Genomic DNA, 19,462 nt, shown 5'->3' on the forward strand with positions numbered 1-19,462 from the left:
CATGGTGGTTATTGTCATATGGAAAGCTGAGTCAAGACCTTTATTTGGAATCACTAATAATAACATTTCATAAGAAGCACCCACTAAATCAGTTTGTGATTAAAACGTAGAACACATGATCAGATCCATGGCTCCCAGCCAGCATACACTCTCCCGAGCACATTTGCATCTGTGGCTTGGTCGAGCAGACATTCCACCTGCTTTTCCACGGACAGACCTTCAGACGCTTCCCTTGCGCGAACATTGTGCTCTGGCGTCCCCAAGGCGACCGCCTGCATCCCCTCAGATCCTGGAAGCCCCTCAAAGCCCAGCTTGAGCTCCTCACTGTAAACAAGGAAACATTTGGTCTTCAACGATAAACGAGGCTTCCCTGCCGAGTGATCATACCTGGTGATAGTGGCAGGATTCGCGCCCTCCAGTTTCCGTCTCGCAAAGTTCACCTTCTGCAGCGGATACCAGTTGATTTCCTTGGTATTCACGCTCTCCGTCCACGTACCTCCCTTCTTCAGTTGCTTAATTTCAAAATTCTGTGAAAGGATGGCAAACAAGTAGACTGCAGTGATTTGAAACAATAGACCTGTTTTGGAAACAATCGGGCACCTTCCAGTCCAGCGATGGCTCCTTGACAAAAACATCCATGGTGTTGAGCAGCAGGTCTGGCTCGTTCCTGTACGCTCGGAGGGCGTGCGCCATGACACTCTGGATCAAACCGGACTCTTTCAAGGGTTGCATCAGATTGACAAACTGTCCAGTCAGGCGGAAAGGCATGATCTCGGGGACGCTAAGGAACTGGCAGGAAGAACCACCACACAAGTTAGCAACACCAGGATCAATTAACTCCCTACTTTTCGCAATACCTGTGTGGCTGAGCCGAATGCATGACCAAAATCGATGCCGATCATCCCTCCCGTTTCTGTATTGATCATAAAGTTGGAGAGATGCCGGTCGCCGATACCCAGCACCCAATGGCTGACGCAGAGTAAAGCGTGAGAGCTGATGAAGTGGGAACGCAGGGAAAGAAAGGCCTCGGGACTGTTGCACATCTTTAGGAAAGCTCTCCTGCAAATCGAGAGACGGAAAACTGTGATTGGCCGTCTTTGATTTGATCAACTCAGAGATGAAACTTACTTGAGGAGATCAGCAGGCACTTGCTGCAAGATTTTGGAGAAGTTATTGACGGCATCGCTGCGTGTTGCTCTCCTGTCAAAAATATAATATGCCTCGAAATCGGATAAACTGCACGGTGGTTTTTACCGATTTATAATGAAGCGTAGGATCACTTACATGTAAGCGTAAACGTAGAATTTTAATGGATTATTTTCTGATTTTGATGAAAAGCTGGACAGCCACTTATTGTAGATATCACCAGACCTAGAAAACGGTAGAGTTAAAAAAAAAAAAAAAAAAGAAAAGCAGCATATGCAATGAATAAACTTCACCTGGCTGCCCTGTGGGACTCCTCCTCAGTCATCGTGGCTGTCAGAAACTCCCTCAATGTACACGTGTTCTCCATCCATTCAATTAATCCAATTCTGTCAAAATAAGAGTCATGATTATATCATCCACCCAATAACAATATTGATCCAACAGATCCAAAAAGTACCTGGTGTTAATGGGGATGACTTGGTACGTGCGGAGCTGCAGGCCTCTGTGAGCGCAAGCCGCGTCGTGACTCAGCAAAATATTCATGACGGCGAAAAGCTGCTCGATGCGCTGATCCTGTCGTAGATCTTCTCCACCCTTAACCAGGAAAGGGTGGTCGCGCTCGTCGTCGCCGCGGATGATCAGACGTTTGGGACGCCGCATGGACGACATCACTTTTACCTGCGGGACAGACGAACGGATGTTTCTGAAGTTGTACAAAATCGCTGTTTTACAAATCTGGTTGTAATATTTACCCTTTCATCAAATCCGGTTATTTTGGCATGATACTCTGGCAACGGTTTGGATTTGCCATCATATTGACCTAGAAGATGGAAGGGGGGGGAAATGGAATGAAAAGTAACTTTTGTTTCTTTTTGTTAGACTGACACAACCCCGAATTCTACTGACCGGGGATCTCCAGCTGGTTTCTGAACGGATCTGCTTGAAATGCACTCAGCCAGGGTGAGTACTCCTTCAGATTCCTGGGTTCCTCTTTACGGTCCCGCATGGAAGATGCAAAGTCATCCACACTCTTCAAAAAGACTTTTTGTTTTCTCTTTTCAAATACTTTGCTGCCTTTGCTTCCCAGCAAATTCTGCATATCTTTAGCAAATTTCTGTGGATGAAATACTAGAATTGGTGCTAACTCCAAATTTAGATTTGTTTTTAAAAATCTAATTATATAGATGATGATGATTATAAGTACAAACTTTGATAAATCTCTGGCGAAAAATCCCATGACCCTCTTTTTTCCAATCCCCGAGTGAAGAATACATCTCGTTGTATAAGCTCTCCATTTTCTCCTTGCTGAAATCCGGTTTTTCCAGTTGGTTTTTTACATTTTCCCACCAATCCTGCAAAAAAAAAAAAAAATCCACAATGAGTCAAAAGTGTCCAGCACAACTCAAATCAAAAACTTTTTACCCGAAAAATCATCTCAGGATTTGTGAGCTGTTGCAGTGCATCCACAAATTTCTTCACAGCTTCTCCTCTATCCAGCATGCTCTTCATCCTGTCAACACACGCCATGATAATTTCACAATATAATAATTGTATGTGAATAAGCTATTTAAATTACCTGTTGACAAATTCCTGTTGTCGGTAGCCAATGGCGGAGTCCTCAAAGTGATAACTTTCACTACTGATCATTAAAGCGTAAACCAGAGCTTGGGGGTAAAATTCGGCTAGCTGCTCGATGCAATGTTGCACGGCCACGGCTTGAGGCTTGTCCAGGAGGGCCACCATCTGACTGATCCAACCAATCAGCATCCAGCAGGGCACTGATGCCATCTAAATACAAAAAGAAGATGCTGTTGAAAACTCATAATGATCAATAAATACATTCAAGGAGGTTCTTCTACAACCTCGTTTGTCATGAGGTCCAACGTCTCGGACGGATACAACTCGATGAGCTGCAGCAATCGAGGAAATTTGAGACGAGCCTCCTCCGAGTTCATTTTCAGGGCTTTTAACATGCTTCTCACGACATGGGCCGGCAGTGTCAAGAGGTCTGGGAATTGATTGTCTGTGAAATTTGGATTTAGTAGAAAATCATTACTTATGCCAAAAAAAAAAGATAATTGCCTAACTCACTTGTGTCACCCTGATCTTCTTGACGTAGCAGTTTGTCACAGAAATCGGCTAAACACATGTATGTTTCGACAATGCTGCTGATTTCCACACAGCTCTGTGTAGAAATTTGCAGCTCCTCATCAGCTTTTTGGGCGGCGTCACGCATTAACGTCAACGCTCGTAATTGCAGCCCCACTTCCACTTCCTGCACGAAAAAAAAAATCAATAACTAACACCTGGATAGAAAGGAAGCACTGAAACGTGGACTGTGAAAATTCAAATTATTATACCTTCATATCTTGAATGGGCCAAGCACTATTTGAAAGTTTGACAACTCTGTCTGCTTTTTCAGCTTCAATGGTTTCCAGAACTGAGGGACCTTTGCGTACAGCCATGGCCATGATGTGGAAAGATGTTCCTTGAAGGATCTTTTGGTCTCTATACACTCCAGATGAAGCATTTTGGCAGTCAACCTCAATATCCTCTGCAGGAAAAAAAAGATTTCTTATCAATTGTTTTCAAGCTATATTTAGTTTTTGTGTGCCTCTCCTCACTCACCCAAAAGTCGAACGGCCTTGAGCATAATATTGAGTTGCTCCAAAGGACCCTGAGCTTGAATGCGTTTGTGTCCGTAACGGCTAAAACTGTGAACCCAACGCAGCAAGTGTTTTCTATTCGTTTTGGCATCTTTGTGAAGTTCCTTCAACAGCTTGGTGGCGACCGAAAAATTATTCTGAAGGCAACAACGGTAAAAAGTCGTTACAACAGAGGAAGAAGTGCTGACTTTTTTTATTGTGTCACCTGCTTCCTTGCGCTATCAGCCATGTGCAACTTCATGTTGAACTTGCAGTCGTTAACTAAAGCGTGGAGGTCTTCTGCTGCGTCGTCAGTGTTGTCCACCTCCATGCTATCAGTGTCCGTGTCGTTCTGAAGCTTCTCCCTGATTTTATCCAGGAAGAAAAACCTGGAATAATACCAAAAAAGAAGTTTTCTTAACTGATCACATCAAATAATGATTTTTTTTTTTTGTCCTCACCGGGATGTAATTATATCATCCCAGATGTTCACTGGATCCATTTTAGCATCAGGGTATCTCTCAGTCCATGAATCGATAAGCCGCTTGAGGGATGTCACAGATACTAAAAATCACAATGTTAGTGAGTATTCATGCGAGCATTGTATTTATTTTTTTTTTTTAACAGAGCCAACCTTCTCCCTTCATGAACTGCAGGAAGTCCTGGATTTCCGTCAAAGCCTGCACCGACTGCAAGATGGTAAGCCGACTTTGAGTCAGCAGCGTATCCACACTTGAGTAACTCTAGAAAGTCCAGACAGGAGTAAAAACCCGATTCAAAAAACTGCGTCTTAATCACCTTTCAATTACCTCCATGAAAATCTGCATGGCGGAGTTGGTGTAGTATTTAGCGCGGTCGTAGTCCTCCTGCAGGATGTAGAGTAAGCTGAGCTCTTGGCTGTAACGACTCTCCAGCAACTTTTTACGCTCTTCCACTTTCATGGCTTGGTCCATAAAGGTGAGAAGACGTTGGTCTCCTTCACCCAATTGCAGCAGCTTGAGCATGCTTCGAATCATGTGCGGTAGATACATTTCCTAAAATAAAACAAAATGACTCTTTGTGATCAAATGCAGGTGATTGAAAGGTTAAAGGTTACCTGGTAGAGAGGTTCAAGCCACATGTTGTCAAGATTATCGGAGCTATTTTCATCAATGCAATAGGTGGAACAGTACTGAAGAGATTTCCAATCAGTTAAATGGCTGTAGGCCTCCATTGCAGCAATTTCCCAGAAGTCCTTCTCAGAGTCAGTGGGCTCACCATCCGTCCACTGTTTGGTGTTGAGAGCCTGGCGGAAGAAGCAAAAAAAATTAGTTCATCTGCATCGATGCATGATTTCGGGGGTTGACATACCTCGTTGTAAAGCTTAGCAGCTTCAGCAAAGTCAGTGCAGGCTTCAGCTTGAAGAGCAGCACTGGTGATCGGCATGGTCCCGACTTTACCTGCAAAGATGCCGCGGACGACGTCGTAATCCTCCAAGTCTCTGTAAAGCCTACGGGACAAAAAAAAAAGTGAAGTCACTTTGGACCAAAACAAATGACTTCAATGAATACCTTGCAAGGTGGACCCATTTTTTGGTATCCGGGGGGATTTCTTTGTGTCCTCGTGATTTTTTCCTGGGAGGTTCATCTAGCATGCCAATGTGCAGAAGACCTTCTTCCAAGAGCAGGACGCCGGATGGCTGCTGGAGACTTGCCAGGCTTGTTGAGCTTACAAGTGCTGGATCGATATGCAGGAGATCTTTATGCCGGTAGCACATGTCCTTTTTTTTTGGGGGGGGGGGGTTAAAGACTAATCTTGTCCACCGTTTTTTTCGGATGATGATGTCATACCTGCACACATGCGATAAACGGCGGGAAGCAGAGCGTACTCTTGTTCAGGAATTCGTTCATGATGCATCGGAGGTCCTCTTTGATTTGAACAGCTTGCTGCCTGGGTTTCTGCGTTTCCATTTCTTCAAGGATGCCAGTGAACAGTGAGCTGAACAGTTGTTTGGCCAAAATCGGATCTCTCTAGAAGGCATAGGAGAAAATCTGTGTGGATGATATTCTGGTATTTTGAAGCTACTGTAGGTTTGAAGGAAAAAAAAAAGTGGCACCTGCGCGACCGCTTGAAGTGGGGCTATAAGGTTACTGTATGGAATTTGGACGTCTGGAAAGTCGCCCACTCTGTAGTTGCGATACAGAGTCACCTGAGCTTCCTTTCGCAACCTTTGATCGGCTTTTTGCTCCTGTAAACACCAAAGACTAAGTTGGCGATTACAAATCCAGAGAGTAGAATGATATATGTTGTGGTTAAATCGGATATAATACTTTGTATATTCTAATTCATTACCTTGAGTCGCTTTTGTTTTTGGACCTCTTTTTGCGCAAAAATCAAGCTCTCCTCTTGGTCCTTGAGAAATCTGCGTCTCAATTGAAGGATTTTTTTACGTTGTTCATTTTCCGCTGTTGAGCAAAGACACAATAAATCATTTTGTTTTATAAATGTCCTGCATATAATTTAATTTGAAATGTAAAATATACACTATAATAATACTTATAAATAAATCAAATAATTATTAATAATAAAATATATAAATTTATTTTTAAACCCTTCAGATCTAATCCGACTGACCTTTTGCAGGATTGTCCACCTCGTCTGTCGATGCGGTGATGCGCCTTTGTCCAAAGCCTTCACCTACTGGTCGTCTTGCAGAACTTTGCCTCGCCGCTTTCTTCTCAAAGACCATCAAGGAGGACACAGACTCAGACAGTGAATACTCCGCAACTGTGTCCACGCTGCTGCCGGTAAGCCAGTTATACGCTGTATGTCGGCCTGTCAAATAATCCACAAAATTGACCAGTTACTCCAAAATGAAGATATCAACAGAGAAATTAAATTTGGTACTACCTGGTATTTGTGTTTGCGTAAACTGAAGTGAGGTCTGCGTGGCTCGAAGCTTCCCCTTCATGGCTCCCGATTGGGAAGGTGCCACGCTCTCAGGGCCTTGAGAGTTTTGCGTTTCAACAAACATTGGAGTCATCACCGTATTCCTGAAGCGCCAATTGGAATCAATCAAATAATCCTATCGGGTGGAAGAAAAACAGTTCCAGGATTTAGTTCATTTCAGTCAAATATCTTCATTTGAAGTCAGGAAAACAAACAAACCTGGAAGGTGCATTCTGAGAGAGGATACTCAAATATGTTTCGTTTGAAGTCGGGACTCTGACTAGTCATTTCCAACAAGAGGTTGGTTGCCAGGCTTAAGAAACATCTTTCTATTTGACAAGTGTACAATGAACGAAGCACAGTCAACATTCGCTCCAGAGTTGCGGTCGGAAGGCGCTTCTCCTGACTCCAGAAATTACGAACGTACAGCCTGAAATTAAGAAGGAGGAATATTTTGTTGAGTATCCTTTGAGTGATAAATTATCTTAATACTTACTGAAGGCCTTGGTTCTCTTCAGACAATCCTTGAAGGAGTGTTTCTTTAGCTGCGTTCAAAATTTCCAGCGAGGTGTTGTCTGTCATGCTCTCGTCGTCACTAGCGAAGACGACAGTTAAGTGGTCTCTCCCAATCAATCAGGAATCAATTGAACAACTCTACCTGTAGTTGTCTTGGATCCACATGAGGATGTCATACATTCGCTCACGGCACACCGGGGAAGGATGCGAGACGAATGATGTGACGGCCATGAGGAACTCCTGAAGCTGTGCTGGAGTCAGGCGAGGAAGAATTTTGTGGATGATATCAAGACACACGATTTGCATTGCTTCGTCCCTTAATGTACAGTAGAGCGAGGGGGGGAAAAAAAAAAGTAATTTTAATCAAGTTTGATTTTAATTTTTAAAAAAATGGCTGCCACTTACCTATAGCCCATTATCTGAATGAATCCTGTGGTCTTAAGCTGCAAAAAAATGTCTGGGATGACATCAGCTCGACTCAACACGCACTCCAAACAATTAATTTTTAATGTGCCGTGCATCTTTGGAAGCTGGTAGAGCACAGGATTGACAAACCTGCAAGAGCCAAATAAGTTTTTAAAGCCATCTTTTTTTGTTTTTGCACAAAGCGATGCTCACCCATCCATGAAAGGAGGAAAGTGCTTCGACACTTTGTTCACACAAATAATGAATTTGTCATTCATTTCTTTTTTCTTCAGACTTGTTATCTGATGGGCGGCAAGACTGAGAAGCTCTTGGTGTTGCTAGAGGGGAATCATTGATTTCATTTAGTCAACATATTTCATTTATATCTGTAATAACAACGAAGGTGAGGACCATCTCATACGTTTTCATTGTCGGTCATGTTCTTTAGGATGAGTCCAATAATCTCAGCAGCAGCTGAGTAGACATCTTTATATCTTACGAAGGTAATGTTGTTGGTGAGGGACTTGATGTACCTGTCATGACATGAAAGATCAGAAATACAGCTGGGGGTCTGACATATACATAGAGATAATAAAAAAATCAAATTTACCGATCATACTGAATTCCACAGGAGGCATCGTAAGCAGGGAGGTTGTTGGCCAGGACGATTCCAAGCAACTGAAGTCCAACGGAGTTATTTTTACTGTCTGGGTCCGTGCCACAGAAGCGCTCATAAATCAGACTTAAAACAGACATTGAGTGAAAACACAAGTTATTTAATTCTAGTTTTTTTTGGCAGGCAAAGAAAAAATCTAATCTTTTAAGGACTCTACCTGTGAGGCACATAAAGACAGTCTTTCCAGCACTCCACCAGAGTACGAATGATCTCCAGGTTATGACGAAACACAGATCTTCTCGAGTGAAAGCTATGCTTCATTAGAAACTCTAACAGCCGATTGGCCAGCACTTCATCCCTGACGTTACCCTGTGATAAAAAAAAAAAAAACATTGCCGAATCATGACAATAACAATTCACCTGGAGCCAATTTTGGTGTTATTTAGTCATCCAAATATGAGAATATACAACCTTTGGTCTAGCTAAACTTGTCCAAGACAATACTGTGACCACAATATCCACGACCATAAAATGGATACCCTCTCCTCCATTGTTCTCAGATACAACAAGCTGTAGGAGCGGTCCCAACCAGTGCTTGGCATATGGTCGAAAGACCTGCAGATAATATAATATTAGCAAAATAAATAATCCAATAAATCAACCAAAAAAGATTTGTCTAGGCCTTTAATCACATATTCACCTCCTCTGTGTTGATGATTAGCTTTGAAATGAAGAGTCTGATATTCAGTGGTGTGGCTGGATTCATTAATTTCCCATGTAGAAATTTCATCCATGGAGGAAGGTCACTGGGGACATTTCCCTATTTCATCAAAAAAAGGGAAAAGCTTTAGCCTAGTTGATAGTGTCTCATTTTTCCGGTGAATACCGACCTGTTCAATTTTGGGAGTTATGTTGTTCCTTTGCATGTGACCAATGAGAGCTGTCATGGTCGCCATGCATTCATGCTGATTGAGCTCATCCATTTCCAGGTCTACTGCTGCATCCGGGGAATAGGGCGTCTCATCTGTCTGCTAAATGAATCACATCCAGACACACAAATGAGGCCACATAAAAGAATATGGAACAAGGTAAGCTTTATTCCAGTTAACTCACAGCTTTTGCTATCGTTCGTCTCTGGCCTTCTGGATTTTGGGAGCTGTAGGAAAAGCTTTGTATGCCGGTGGAGAAATCAAACTGACTCATCTCCTCGCTCAAACTGCTGTCAGCCATATAAGACTGGGAGGACAAATATACTGGTGCCTCTTTCGACACCAAATAAAAGTATTTTGAGTTACACACCAAGACAATGCTCAACTAAAATTGTGTTAACACTTAGTTCAAGTTACATACCTCCATTCTCTTCGCTCACTTCTTTTCGAATCATAGTATACTTCTTTTTTCTCTCAAGCGGGACCTACATTGATAAGGACATAAGAAAAATTGCCCGATATTATTTATTATTTTTCTAAAATAAAAAAATTAAAAAACATACCTCAATGACAACTGGGAAATTGTAGGTTCTTTCGACGTCAATGATATTTTCCAAAATGAATTGGCTCTATGCAAATTCAAAAGGGAAAAAAATATATATATTTATGACATAATGAAAGGTTTGGATTTGGATTTATCCAGTTTATTCACACCTTTTCTGGTTTGTCACTGAAGAGGAAGCCAGAATAGAATTTGGGTTCACTGAAGCTGCAGCTGACGGCAGCCATGGCGCAGTTGTACGCAGCACAGTGGTACTGTCTCCTAATCTCCAGAAGCTGAGTCTCCCCAGCCATATTCTCGGTGAACGTTTCAAAACACGACCTGAGGAAATAATTGGAAAATCCCTCAGTTAAAAAAAAAGTTGCATAACATCTGTAAAATCTAAGCTGGGCTTCCTACTTGAGCAATTTCTTCGATAGCTCGTTCCCTTCGGTTTTGTCTGTACCGCAGTAAGCTGAATTGATGCGCGAGTCCTTCGAATAAACTTCCTCTTTAGGAAGCCGAGAATACAGGAGCTCCATAAGCTTGAAGCAGCCGTTCTTCTTCAACAATTGCATCTCAAATGCTGATTCGCTTGCCTGAGAAAAAAATAAATAAATCAAGTGTTTGTCATATGTTACAAACAAATAGATAAAAAAAACAGACCTTAGTGACACGACTGTGAAGCAACGTCATTATGTTGGAAACGTTGGCCACAAAGAAGTCAATGAGTGTCTTGGTGCTACAGTGAGAGGCGAGAGGCAAAAGAACTCTGTCCACCATGGCCTGAAGCACACTGCTCCTTGGCACGTCACTCTTCTGGATCACTCCATATATCGTGCAGAGCAGCTGCAACTGTCGTTCACTGCTTGGTCTGATCACACAAAGAAGAGATTTAAAAAAAAAAAAACACATCCAAAAATAACTTTACTGACCGTTTAGCAATTCTTTGGAAGCATGTTTGAAACTGCTCTTCCATGATGTGCTTTCTGTCACGACACAGAATCTCAGCGAGAAGTTTGAGCAGAAGTGGGCTGTGAGAAAGTTCAAGGGCATCCAGAAGCTAGAACAGATATTATCTATTTAGGTACATTTTAAACAAATAACTTTATTGTGTTACTATCTGCGGGGTCATCTGTCACGCTGACCTTTCTAATACAGTCCATGTAGTTGTTACGGTGAAGGGACCCCTTTGCAAATTCATCCGATTGCATCGGAAAGTGGGAGGCCACCAAGCACTCCAGTGCTCCCTGCAGCTCAGCTAGTTGTTCTTCTGGGACTGTTGTAAAGAAAGGCAACACCAGCAGGGCTTGACTCTGGACAGATGAGGAACATAAGCAAAAATGTGAGCGAAAAGTCTGCAATATTTTTGAAAAACTTTTACCTTGAGATTCAGTGGTAGGTTGATGTCAACCAGGAGCTTGGTAAAAGTGGAAAACACTGGCTTGAATCCTTCGTGGTTGACATTGGAGCACACAGATGAGTCAATCTGATGAGAAGGAAAATAATGACTAAACATCAGAAGCTTGACATAATAACCAAAATATCCACTTTCATTTATTGAGACATTAAAATGTTTGTTTGGAACCAAAACAGAGTTGCATCACAATACCTGTAGGAGTTTGGAGAGTAACAGAAGAGTGGCAGTTTTGCTCTCTGCATTTGAAGCATGTCCACCCCACCATGACTGCAGGCTATTCCATCCTCCTAGCACTTCCTCCACTAGCTGTTTTCCCTGAGTTTTCCGAACAGAACGCTCCCGAAAACTGTGATCCAGCATTCCATTCAGCAACACACTAACCTGAGAAGTTCATGATCATTTCATTCAATAACAAGAAGGGAAAGAAGAGCGAAAAAAAAAAAATACCATGCTGGGGTTGAGAGAGGAGGCCATCATGAGACGAGGAACTGTCTTATTTATGTTTCGAAGCAGCTCTGTGTTGATGGCCGTCGGGAAGAGGCTGTAGAAGTATTCAGGGTGGGAGAAGCTCAAGAAGCTCTGGCCGTGACTTCCAGTCAGCAGAATGTCCAGCAGCTGCTCGCCCTTTATGAAAACATGCAAAGACTGGTACTTTTGTTGCTCATAAAACTTTGTCTTGAGGAACACGCCACTGACCATTGGAGACAGAGAAAAGGCAAGCTGAAGGAGACCCTCAGCTAGCTTCTTGCTATTTATGTCCAAGGATGGAAGTGACTTCCTGTCACCAGGTGCTATCCCGTTATATACCGTCAGGAGAAGTGATTTGGCAGGATCAGAATCCTTCATGACAAACAACAACAGAACAAAAAAAGCTCAAAATGAGGTCATCGTTTTTTTTTTTATATGGAAGCAAATCAATACCTGGTTCTTCAGAATGGAGCAGAGGAAGCCGGCTTTGTGGATCTGCTTACATGAAGACAGAATCATTTCCATCTGACCGTGGTGTCCGGAGTGGTAGAGGTCTACAGCACATAGCTGCTCAACGCTGAGGAGCAAAAAAAAAAAACAATGAAGGAATTTCCAATTGTGTTAGCCCACAAAAACAAGATCAAAATACCTTTTGTGTGAAATTCTTTTCTTCAAGTTACATTCCACCTGAGCGTGGTATGGTGATCCCTGCAGGGCTTTGAGTAGAGGAATACATACTTCAGGTAGATTCTTAATTATATCTACATCCGCCATGTTGAAGCCCACAGAGGATGGCTGGCACACCACCATGGCAGTCAGCTCAAAAAATACAGCGCTGAAGATATCTTCTTCGAGAAGCTGTAAACAGCAAGGGAAGGTACGTGAAGCGAGACAAAACGAGCAGGGATGGTGACAGAAAATCCTTCCATGTCTCACCTTGCAAAAGTCTTCACCCCCTTTGACTAGGACCATAGTAGTAAACTCCAGCAGGCGAACAATGATTGTGCATTTGCTGTAGTTATACTGCTCCACCTCTATCGGACTGAAGTGAGAGTTCTTCTGACCATGATGGAAGCAGCTCTCGGCTGCTGCCAGCTCTTGAGTTGCTAGCTCGGTCAAAAAGAAACGTACGGCTTGCAGAAAACTTGATTTGTCCTTGGAATCTTGAGAAGGAAATCATTTCAGCACAACTCCGAGAATTAAAACAGTATTTTTATATCAGTAGAACTTACTCAGCATGTGATTGGGCTTAATTATATGCAGACTGATGAAGGTGTTGTAGCAGTCAAGAGCAGCCAGAAGAAGGTCCATCCAGTGCAGAGTGGCTTTTACGCTAAAAGGCTCTACCAAGTCCCTGAGAGTCGGTTGGGAGAGTAGACCTCCACCTTCAAACTTGGCGACCAAGAAAGCAACACCACGATCGTTTAGCACACCCTCCAACCATTGTGGAGGAGACTTCTTTCCTAAATTTACATCAAACACAGAACGGAAGAGAACCGTGTTAAATATTGGATTAGGCTATTATTGATTTTCATGATCTCACCGGGGAGGAGAGGCACAAACTCATAGAAAAGCTCCAAACATTTGTGGCGACATTCAGTCTGAGGTCGCCCGCATTGTTCCAGAAGCCATAAAACCATGTCGGACAGGCAGAGCTTTTCATCAACTGGAAAGCCCCTAATAAAAGGACAAAATGGGGGATAAATATTGTTGATTTGAACCATATTTATCATGCGCCACGTGCTTATCTGAACCTTGGGATGCGTCTTTTAGGATTGCTGCTATTCAGAGCGGGGGCCTTATACTTGATTATCCGTTTCAGATGATCGATTGTACTGCCGCACTGCTGCAGTGTACCTGGAGATGGAAGAAAAACAATTCATTGCTACATTTTCCAAATGATTTTTTTTAACTTTAGCTACAGGTGAGTTACCCATTGATGGTTCATCTGTGTGCGCAAGAGCCAGGCTCTCGACAAAAATAACAAGTACTTCAAAGATGAACTGCTCCACCAAAGAATTTTCCTCCCTGGAAGAGACAGATTGTGCAAGTTCATCGATCTCGACATATCGTATTGTATCGAAAAAAAAAAACCCTACCTGAATTGTCTGTAGATACTATTGAAGGCTAAAGCTGCGCCCAGCCTTTTGAAGCCACTTGGATGTAGAGCCAAGCTGTAGATGCGTTTAAACAATGACTTCATATTTGCCGGGCTCTTCTCTTGCTGCTTGGGACTGGTTTGTTTAATGGACCATTTGACAAACTCTTCGATGCAGCGGCCACTGAAGTCTCGGAGCGTGCTGTCTTTGGGGTCAACGATACCGTTCTAACAACAAAACAAATATACATTGCTGATGGAAATCTAAAAACAAAACTTTTTGGAACATTTTTAAAGATTTGACAAAATGCAAGCACTAACCAGAATGGCTTCAAGAACAGCCACTGTATCTTGGCTCTCAAATTTCTTATTGTTAGTAAACCAGTGGATCAGCTGCATAACCAGTGGTTCAAAGAGCTGCCTAGTCACCTAAGGAAAAACTTTGATAAATAACATCTCGCACGTTACACTTATACGTTTTTGTGATACGTACTTGATCGACATCGCAAGCCAGGCGTAGCAGCACGGGAAAAAGTCTTTTGTGCAGCTTGTACATTGGTGGTAAACGATTCTCTCCTTCCACCATCTGAGCACTCTTCCCAACCATGTAGAGGACCAAGCTATGGAGCAGCTCACAAGCTGCTACCTGCATCAGAGTTCAGTCAAGTGAGAATATTCAACGAGTCAAATATGAATGTAGAAGACGCACTTTGGTTTGTCTGTCACTTGTGGACAGGGCGAGCTCGCTGATCCGAGGCAGGAAAGGATCGAGATAGATGACTGGCTTCATATCGGTGAATGGCACAGGAAAGCTCAGCCTCTTCTCAGTATCCCATGCGACAAACTTCTTCATCATCTCCTCTGAGGAGACCACTTAAGTGACAGAGGAGTATCCCGGGATCAACAATCATGACAACCGCTTGGAGAAAACAGACAGTTTGAATCCATACCAGTTATGAGATTTCTGTTGAGCTTCCCGCCCAAGTGACCGAGCAACTTCACCACCCTGAGCCTCACCGTGGTAAGAGGGGAATCCTCCTGTTTTTACATTTGAAGAAAAAGCTAGAATTTTTGATACATCCTTATAGTGTAAAAAGTGTCTTTATTACCATGGCAAGCTGTTTGGACTTCTTCAGAAGTCTTGTCATCACTCGGCTGTAGCCAATGTCACTTCTTGAGGACAGAGAAGACATCACCTCCCATACACCATCCTCTTTGTCTAAGTCGGCAAAGAGATGGTTAACATCGACACATCTCGTCGTTATCAAATGCTTACCGTTGCTGCCGTTGGTTTTTAGGTACCCATCCAGAAGCGGGAGGATGAGCGTGTAGCAAGGCTGCATGTTCTCCGGAGAGATGTGGATGGACCAGTCCTCTAAAGCATGGAGGGCTGCATTCGCTAAAGGAACATGACTAAGACCCAACTTCAAAGCTGCCTGCATGATGATAAAAGTCAAGGTATGAGAAGTGTCTTCAAATATCACAAACAGGAACCACAATAATTAATTAAAAAAAAAAAAAAAAAAGTGGAACGCACCTCCAAAGCAGGACAGTACACCTTGATATCCACGGCAACAATGTTGTGGTGCAGCGAGAGGACAAAGGTCAAGCAGGATGCCAGCAGCTCATCTTTGTACTGCTTCATCTTCACACAGACCTAGTTAAACAGACACCACATTTCACTCACAAGTTAAATCTCCCATGTGATATATTATTAAAAGCGATTCTACCTCTTTTCCAAATTTGGAGAAGAGGGCAAAGCAAGCACTTCTCACTGCGTCACTCTGAGTTGAAGCTGAGCTTTCAACACCCTGTGAAAAAAAAAAAAATCGTATCAGGCTATACTAAAAATCAAAATAGATGACAAATATATTCTTTACCTGATAATACTTAATTTTCTTGGCAATTTTCATGGTGACTGAGAGCAACTTGTAAAATCCGCTGACAAGCGGGTTTCGAAGTGACTGCAGGATAAGTTTGTGGCTGAACGGGTACATCCAAGTTTGGAAATACTCAATGTGTTTATTCAGTAATAACTCACTAGGGAGGCAAAAACAAGAGAGGTTTCAGTTATTAAATACAACTACTGCGTTGCATCTACATTACCTGCAAAAGTCGACTAAGTTAATAAATGCGGTGAAGTCTTTCATCTTATTGGGCAAAAGATGAGCAGTAGGGTCAGAAGAAGGCACGACGTGAGTCGCATCTTCTGAAGCCTGATAAGGAGAAAAAAACGAGTTTTGTAATTTCATAATAAAAAAAAAGTGGGTCACTAAATGCGAGCACACACCTCCTCCCCTGGAGTGACCTTCTGTAATGACAAGTCTAATTTCTCGATGATCAAGAGAAGCGATTTGACCAGCTCATCGTAAAGAATGCGACTCAGGGACACTAGAGCGGCGTTCTGATGTTCAAAAGCTCCGTCCAAAAATCCTGAATCCTGCAGGAGTAGATAAATGTGAGGGGAGGAGCAGAAAATGAAAATAAAAACTTTATTTCAAACATACCTTCAACCGATCACAGTCTAGCAGGCCTCTGTACAAGGCGAGATAGTTCTTACTGGATGGAACTTTCATCTTTCCAATTCGAACTCCAGATGAGCCAAACGAATCATTTTCAGAATCTTTGCTCTGAGAAAAAGCCCAAAAATAAATTTAGGTTAAACCAAACAAGACGTGTGAGGATTCAACTCACCTCGGTGACCATCGGTTTGGAACAGACACGAATCAATCCCTGATGCACTAAAAAAAAAAGCAAAATAATAAATGAACCATCTATGTTTACTTTACCTGACCGCCATTTTGAACTCAACTTACCCACGGAGCTAATGAAACTCCACAGAACGGGTCCTTTGGAGGCCATGGCCACCAGGACTTTAATGATGGCTCTGCAACAAGTGATCTGCATCTTCTCACTGTACTGAGGGAAACTATCAATCTGCACCACCACCAGACGTTCCAGTAGCGGAGTGTACACCTCTGGAACCTGAGGTCCAAAAATAAATTTCGATGTGAAGTTGTTGAGGAATTTTAAACGTATAGAGTTTGTGACCTTATCCAGGTGAATCAGGACACTCGCGATAGAGTCCAGAAAGCTGGGTAGTTGGTAGAAGCTTTCGTCCTCCCTGTCCGACTCAGTTAGGTACATCTGCTTACAGCGTTGAATTAGCTCTGTGTACATCAACTCCACATCTTGCGGGCAAACTTTCTTGCATGGCTTTGAGAGAGAGAAAAAAATCCAATTTTGTATTCAGTACTTTTTTGCCCCAAACACAAACTTACAGCTGCAAAAAATCCATATCCTCGTATGGCGATGGATAATTCTTTGTGGGTTGACTCCATGGTCTTAATGATGTCGCAGAACTTTTGCATGAAGAACTTCAACTTGCTTTTGTGCTCCTCAATATTTTCCGCCACGAGTATTGAAACCTGAAAAGGCAGTCATTAAAATTCAGCTGAAATGTTTGGGAACGGGATTATTAACCTGCTTTAGGAAAGCTTCCAGTGCGTAGTAACTAGTCTTCTTCATTTCAGCGTTGATGTGACTGCAGAGCTTGGACATGGCATCAAACACCTCTCTGTAGTGGCTTATGAGGCAGCTGCTAAATTGGGATGCGTGCCTGGCGAACAATCTCAGCCCAGCTATTTAAAAATAAATCATAATAAATATTTATTTAAATTAATTTTATTTGATTAAATATTCATTGGAGCGTTTCATAACACCACCAAAAGTGTAACCTCACCGAAAGTTACAGCATAACGACTCATTTCCATCTAGAAGAAAAAAATATATATATTTCAAACAATTTTAGGATTTATTAAAGGAATCATGCATGTGAATGGATCCCCAAAAATCATTTACCTGTGGACTAATTGCCTTTAGAGAATATTGAAAGATTTCTTTGGATGTTTCTGGATCTGCAAGACAAAGCACTTGTCATTGATCCAACAGAAAAAAAGTGTCTCACAATTATGAGATCATTATTTGCGTTCTGCTACCTCACCTTCCTCCATTGTTTTCGTGAAGTTAACCATGAGAGCAGTGATTCCTTTCAAACATCCAGCAACCACGAAGAGTTTGGGCTCTTTTGTGGCAGACGTCATCTGCAAAAATAACATTTTTATTAAACTAGGCAAAATTGAAGATCAGCTCGACCAATGAAAAAAATTCTTACAAACTAAAAAATGATCTTTCACCTGTTCTTTGAGTTCCCCTCGATAGGCTTTGTAGAGTTTGTCATAGTAGTTGACCATCTCACTGGGGTGAACTTCTGCGATAACTCCCAGCAATTCATAGATGGTGCCAAGGACTATTTCAATCAAAAAAATAAAAGTTGTTTAAAAAAGATTCACTATTATTAACGTATATTTCTCCATCTCTGACCTGAATCTGGAAGTTTGCTCTTATGACAAAGTTCAGTGTAAAATTTGGTGAATATTTCACCAATTCTCATCTCCGCCGCCACGGTGGAAGCTTTTGTTGTTAGAAGAACCTATTTGAGTAAAAGGTGTTAATGGCTAATGAGGAAACATTTTATGAATCTGCTCATCTGAAGAAGAAAAAAAAATAATCACAAAACCTTTATAAGCAGCTCCAGATCTGCAGTCCTACATTTGGCTGTTCTGTCTTTTGTATACACCGTCATACAAGTGTCCTGCAGGAAAGAAAATAAACTATTCTGTTTTTGAGAATTTTAGAGATAATCAAAATACAACCTGGTGTTTCAAAGAAAACATACTCTTATATCAATGGCGTATGTCTTGTCCCATCCTTTGACCTTTGGAGAAAGCTTCTCCAAAAACTTCTCCAAAAAACACAATGTCTTAATCCTGGCATCCCGGAGCTGGGCGGAAAAATATTTTACATTACTTATCGACATGAGACATTTTTTTTTCTAGCTGCATTTTTGGTTCTCACCTCATCGTGTGGTAAAGACTCCCTGAGGAAGATGAGCAGCCCATAGTTTTTTGAGAACAATAAGGATGTCTGTAAGGCTTTGAGACACAAAAACATGTCAACATGGTAATAATGTATAATAATTTATTTATTTAATAACAAGTAGTACCTACTCCCCTGCTTAATAAAATAATTATTGATGGAAATTTTGCAAATATCAGTGAACTGCATGACAGATAATAAACTTGCTGCAAGCGTAACGCAACTGTTGGATAGAACTGGTGTTGTTAATAACTAATATACCGCAAGCAATGCATTTAAAAGCATTTGCATTCAAAATATGAAATATTTGCATGAGTCCATTGTTTTACCCAGTTCATTGTCGCTGGGTGTTAGCATGCACGTCTGCCCCAAGTCTCCGACTAGGTCTTGAGCTCTCGCAGACGCGCGACGAATATCCGGGTCTGCGAGTGCTTCATGAAGTTTCAAAAGCAGCCCGTGAATTCCTCCTGCAGCGTTGCTTTGCTGAAGAGACATAGCTGACCCAAGGTAAGGTTTGCAATCATTACAAGTGTTACAAGCGTTACTTTGCAATGATGATCAATATTTGCAGTACGGTGCGCAATGCGCTATTCAATTCGTATCCGGAAGATTTAGGAAAAGGAAACACAATCGCTGGTTTTTTCAAAACAAGAGTTAGGAAATACGGTAAATTAAATATCATTACAAAATTATGTAATAAACATAGCAAAACCTTAATCTAATCGTAATCTCACCGGAACGAATTGTTCCAAATGGTAATGTACCGACTGTATTGTACTCCATGTAATTAAATTTGTATTCAATTATCTGTC

General features: G+C 41.9%; 1 protein-coding gene and 1 long non-coding RNA gene across 3 annotated transcripts; one reads left to right on the plus strand and one right to left on the minus strand.

Annotated features, from left to right (window-relative positions):
- Positions 1 to 8: 8 nt before the first annotated feature.
- prkdc (protein kinase, DNA-activated, catalytic subunit) lies at positions 9 to 19,269 on the minus strand. 2 transcript variants are annotated; one of them, XM_088363232.1, is made up of 86 exons: positions 18,980 to 19,269; positions 18,630 to 18,706; positions 18,451 to 18,555; positions 18,292 to 18,366; positions 18,096 to 18,204; positions 17,909 to 18,021; positions 17,716 to 17,815; positions 17,574 to 17,629; positions 17,455 to 17,485; positions 17,196 to 17,353; positions 16,994 to 17,140; positions 16,764 to 16,928; positions 16,529 to 16,697; positions 16,407 to 16,453; positions 16,220 to 16,342; positions 16,003 to 16,152; positions 15,819 to 15,928; positions 15,593 to 15,752; positions 15,443 to 15,523; positions 15,250 to 15,369; positions 14,989 to 15,148; positions 14,822 to 14,931; positions 14,663 to 14,750; positions 14,422 to 14,585; positions 14,206 to 14,358; positions 14,034 to 14,141; positions 13,714 to 13,940; positions 13,548 to 13,642; positions 13,369 to 13,471; positions 13,158 to 13,291; positions 12,847 to 13,077; positions 12,551 to 12,777; positions 12,264 to 12,472; positions 12,068 to 12,191; positions 11,843 to 11,986; positions 11,594 to 11,770; positions 11,339 to 11,527; positions 11,111 to 11,215; positions 10,875 to 11,042; positions 10,662 to 10,789; positions 10,393 to 10,600; positions 10,147 to 10,325; positions 9,900 to 10,068; positions 9,749 to 9,814; positions 9,607 to 9,670; positions 9,370 to 9,518; positions 9,147 to 9,284; positions 8,957 to 9,076; positions 8,728 to 8,871; positions 8,474 to 8,625; positions 8,251 to 8,382; positions 8,062 to 8,173; positions 7,854 to 7,978; positions 7,641 to 7,790; positions 7,378 to 7,551; positions 7,216 to 7,314; positions 6,939 to 7,149; positions 6,681 to 6,855; positions 6,405 to 6,605; positions 6,123 to 6,235; positions 5,887 to 6,018; positions 5,621 to 5,800; positions 5,342 to 5,550; positions 5,142 to 5,280; positions 4,888 to 5,076; positions 4,601 to 4,825; positions 4,426 to 4,534; positions 4,253 to 4,355; positions 4,018 to 4,180; positions 3,775 to 3,949; positions 3,507 to 3,700; positions 3,238 to 3,421; positions 3,009 to 3,169; positions 2,723 to 2,934; positions 2,569 to 2,656; positions 2,355 to 2,498; positions 2,053 to 2,260; positions 1,899 to 1,966; positions 1,604 to 1,824; positions 1,440 to 1,532; positions 1,285 to 1,371; positions 1,129 to 1,200; positions 858 to 1,059; positions 601 to 789; positions 388 to 527; positions 9 to 324 (listed from the first exon to the last, which is right to left on the minus strand). In XM_088363232.1, exons 1-86 carry the CDS (start codon positions 19,143 to 19,145, stop codon positions 120 to 122), a joined length of 12,279 nt encoding a protein of 4,092 aa, XP_088219358.1. In that variant the 5' UTR covers positions 19,146 to 19,269; the 3' UTR covers positions 9 to 119. The 2 variants fall into 2 exon arrangements, with proteins under 2 accessions (XP_088219358.1, XP_088219357.1); XM_088363231.1 differs by having other exon boundaries at positions 9,147 to 9,287.
- LOC148380795 (uncharacterized) lies at positions 3,574 to 14,846 on the plus strand. The gene is made up of 5 exons (XR_015854612.1): positions 3,574 to 3,730; positions 4,419 to 4,490; positions 6,414 to 6,577; positions 9,246 to 9,344; positions 14,449 to 14,846. It is a non-coding gene; the product is annotated as an uncharacterized LOC148380795 (long non-coding RNA).
- Positions 19,270 to 19,462: the final 193 nt, after the last annotated feature.

Source organism: Syngnathus floridae, chromosome 20 (assembly GCF_059516105.1).
Source record: "Syngnathus floridae isolate MCC-2025c chromosome 20, RoL_Sflo_1.0, whole genome shotgun sequence".
Classification (NCBI taxonomy): domain Eukaryota; kingdom Metazoa; phylum Chordata; class Actinopteri; order Syngnathiformes; family Syngnathidae; genus Syngnathus; species Syngnathus floridae.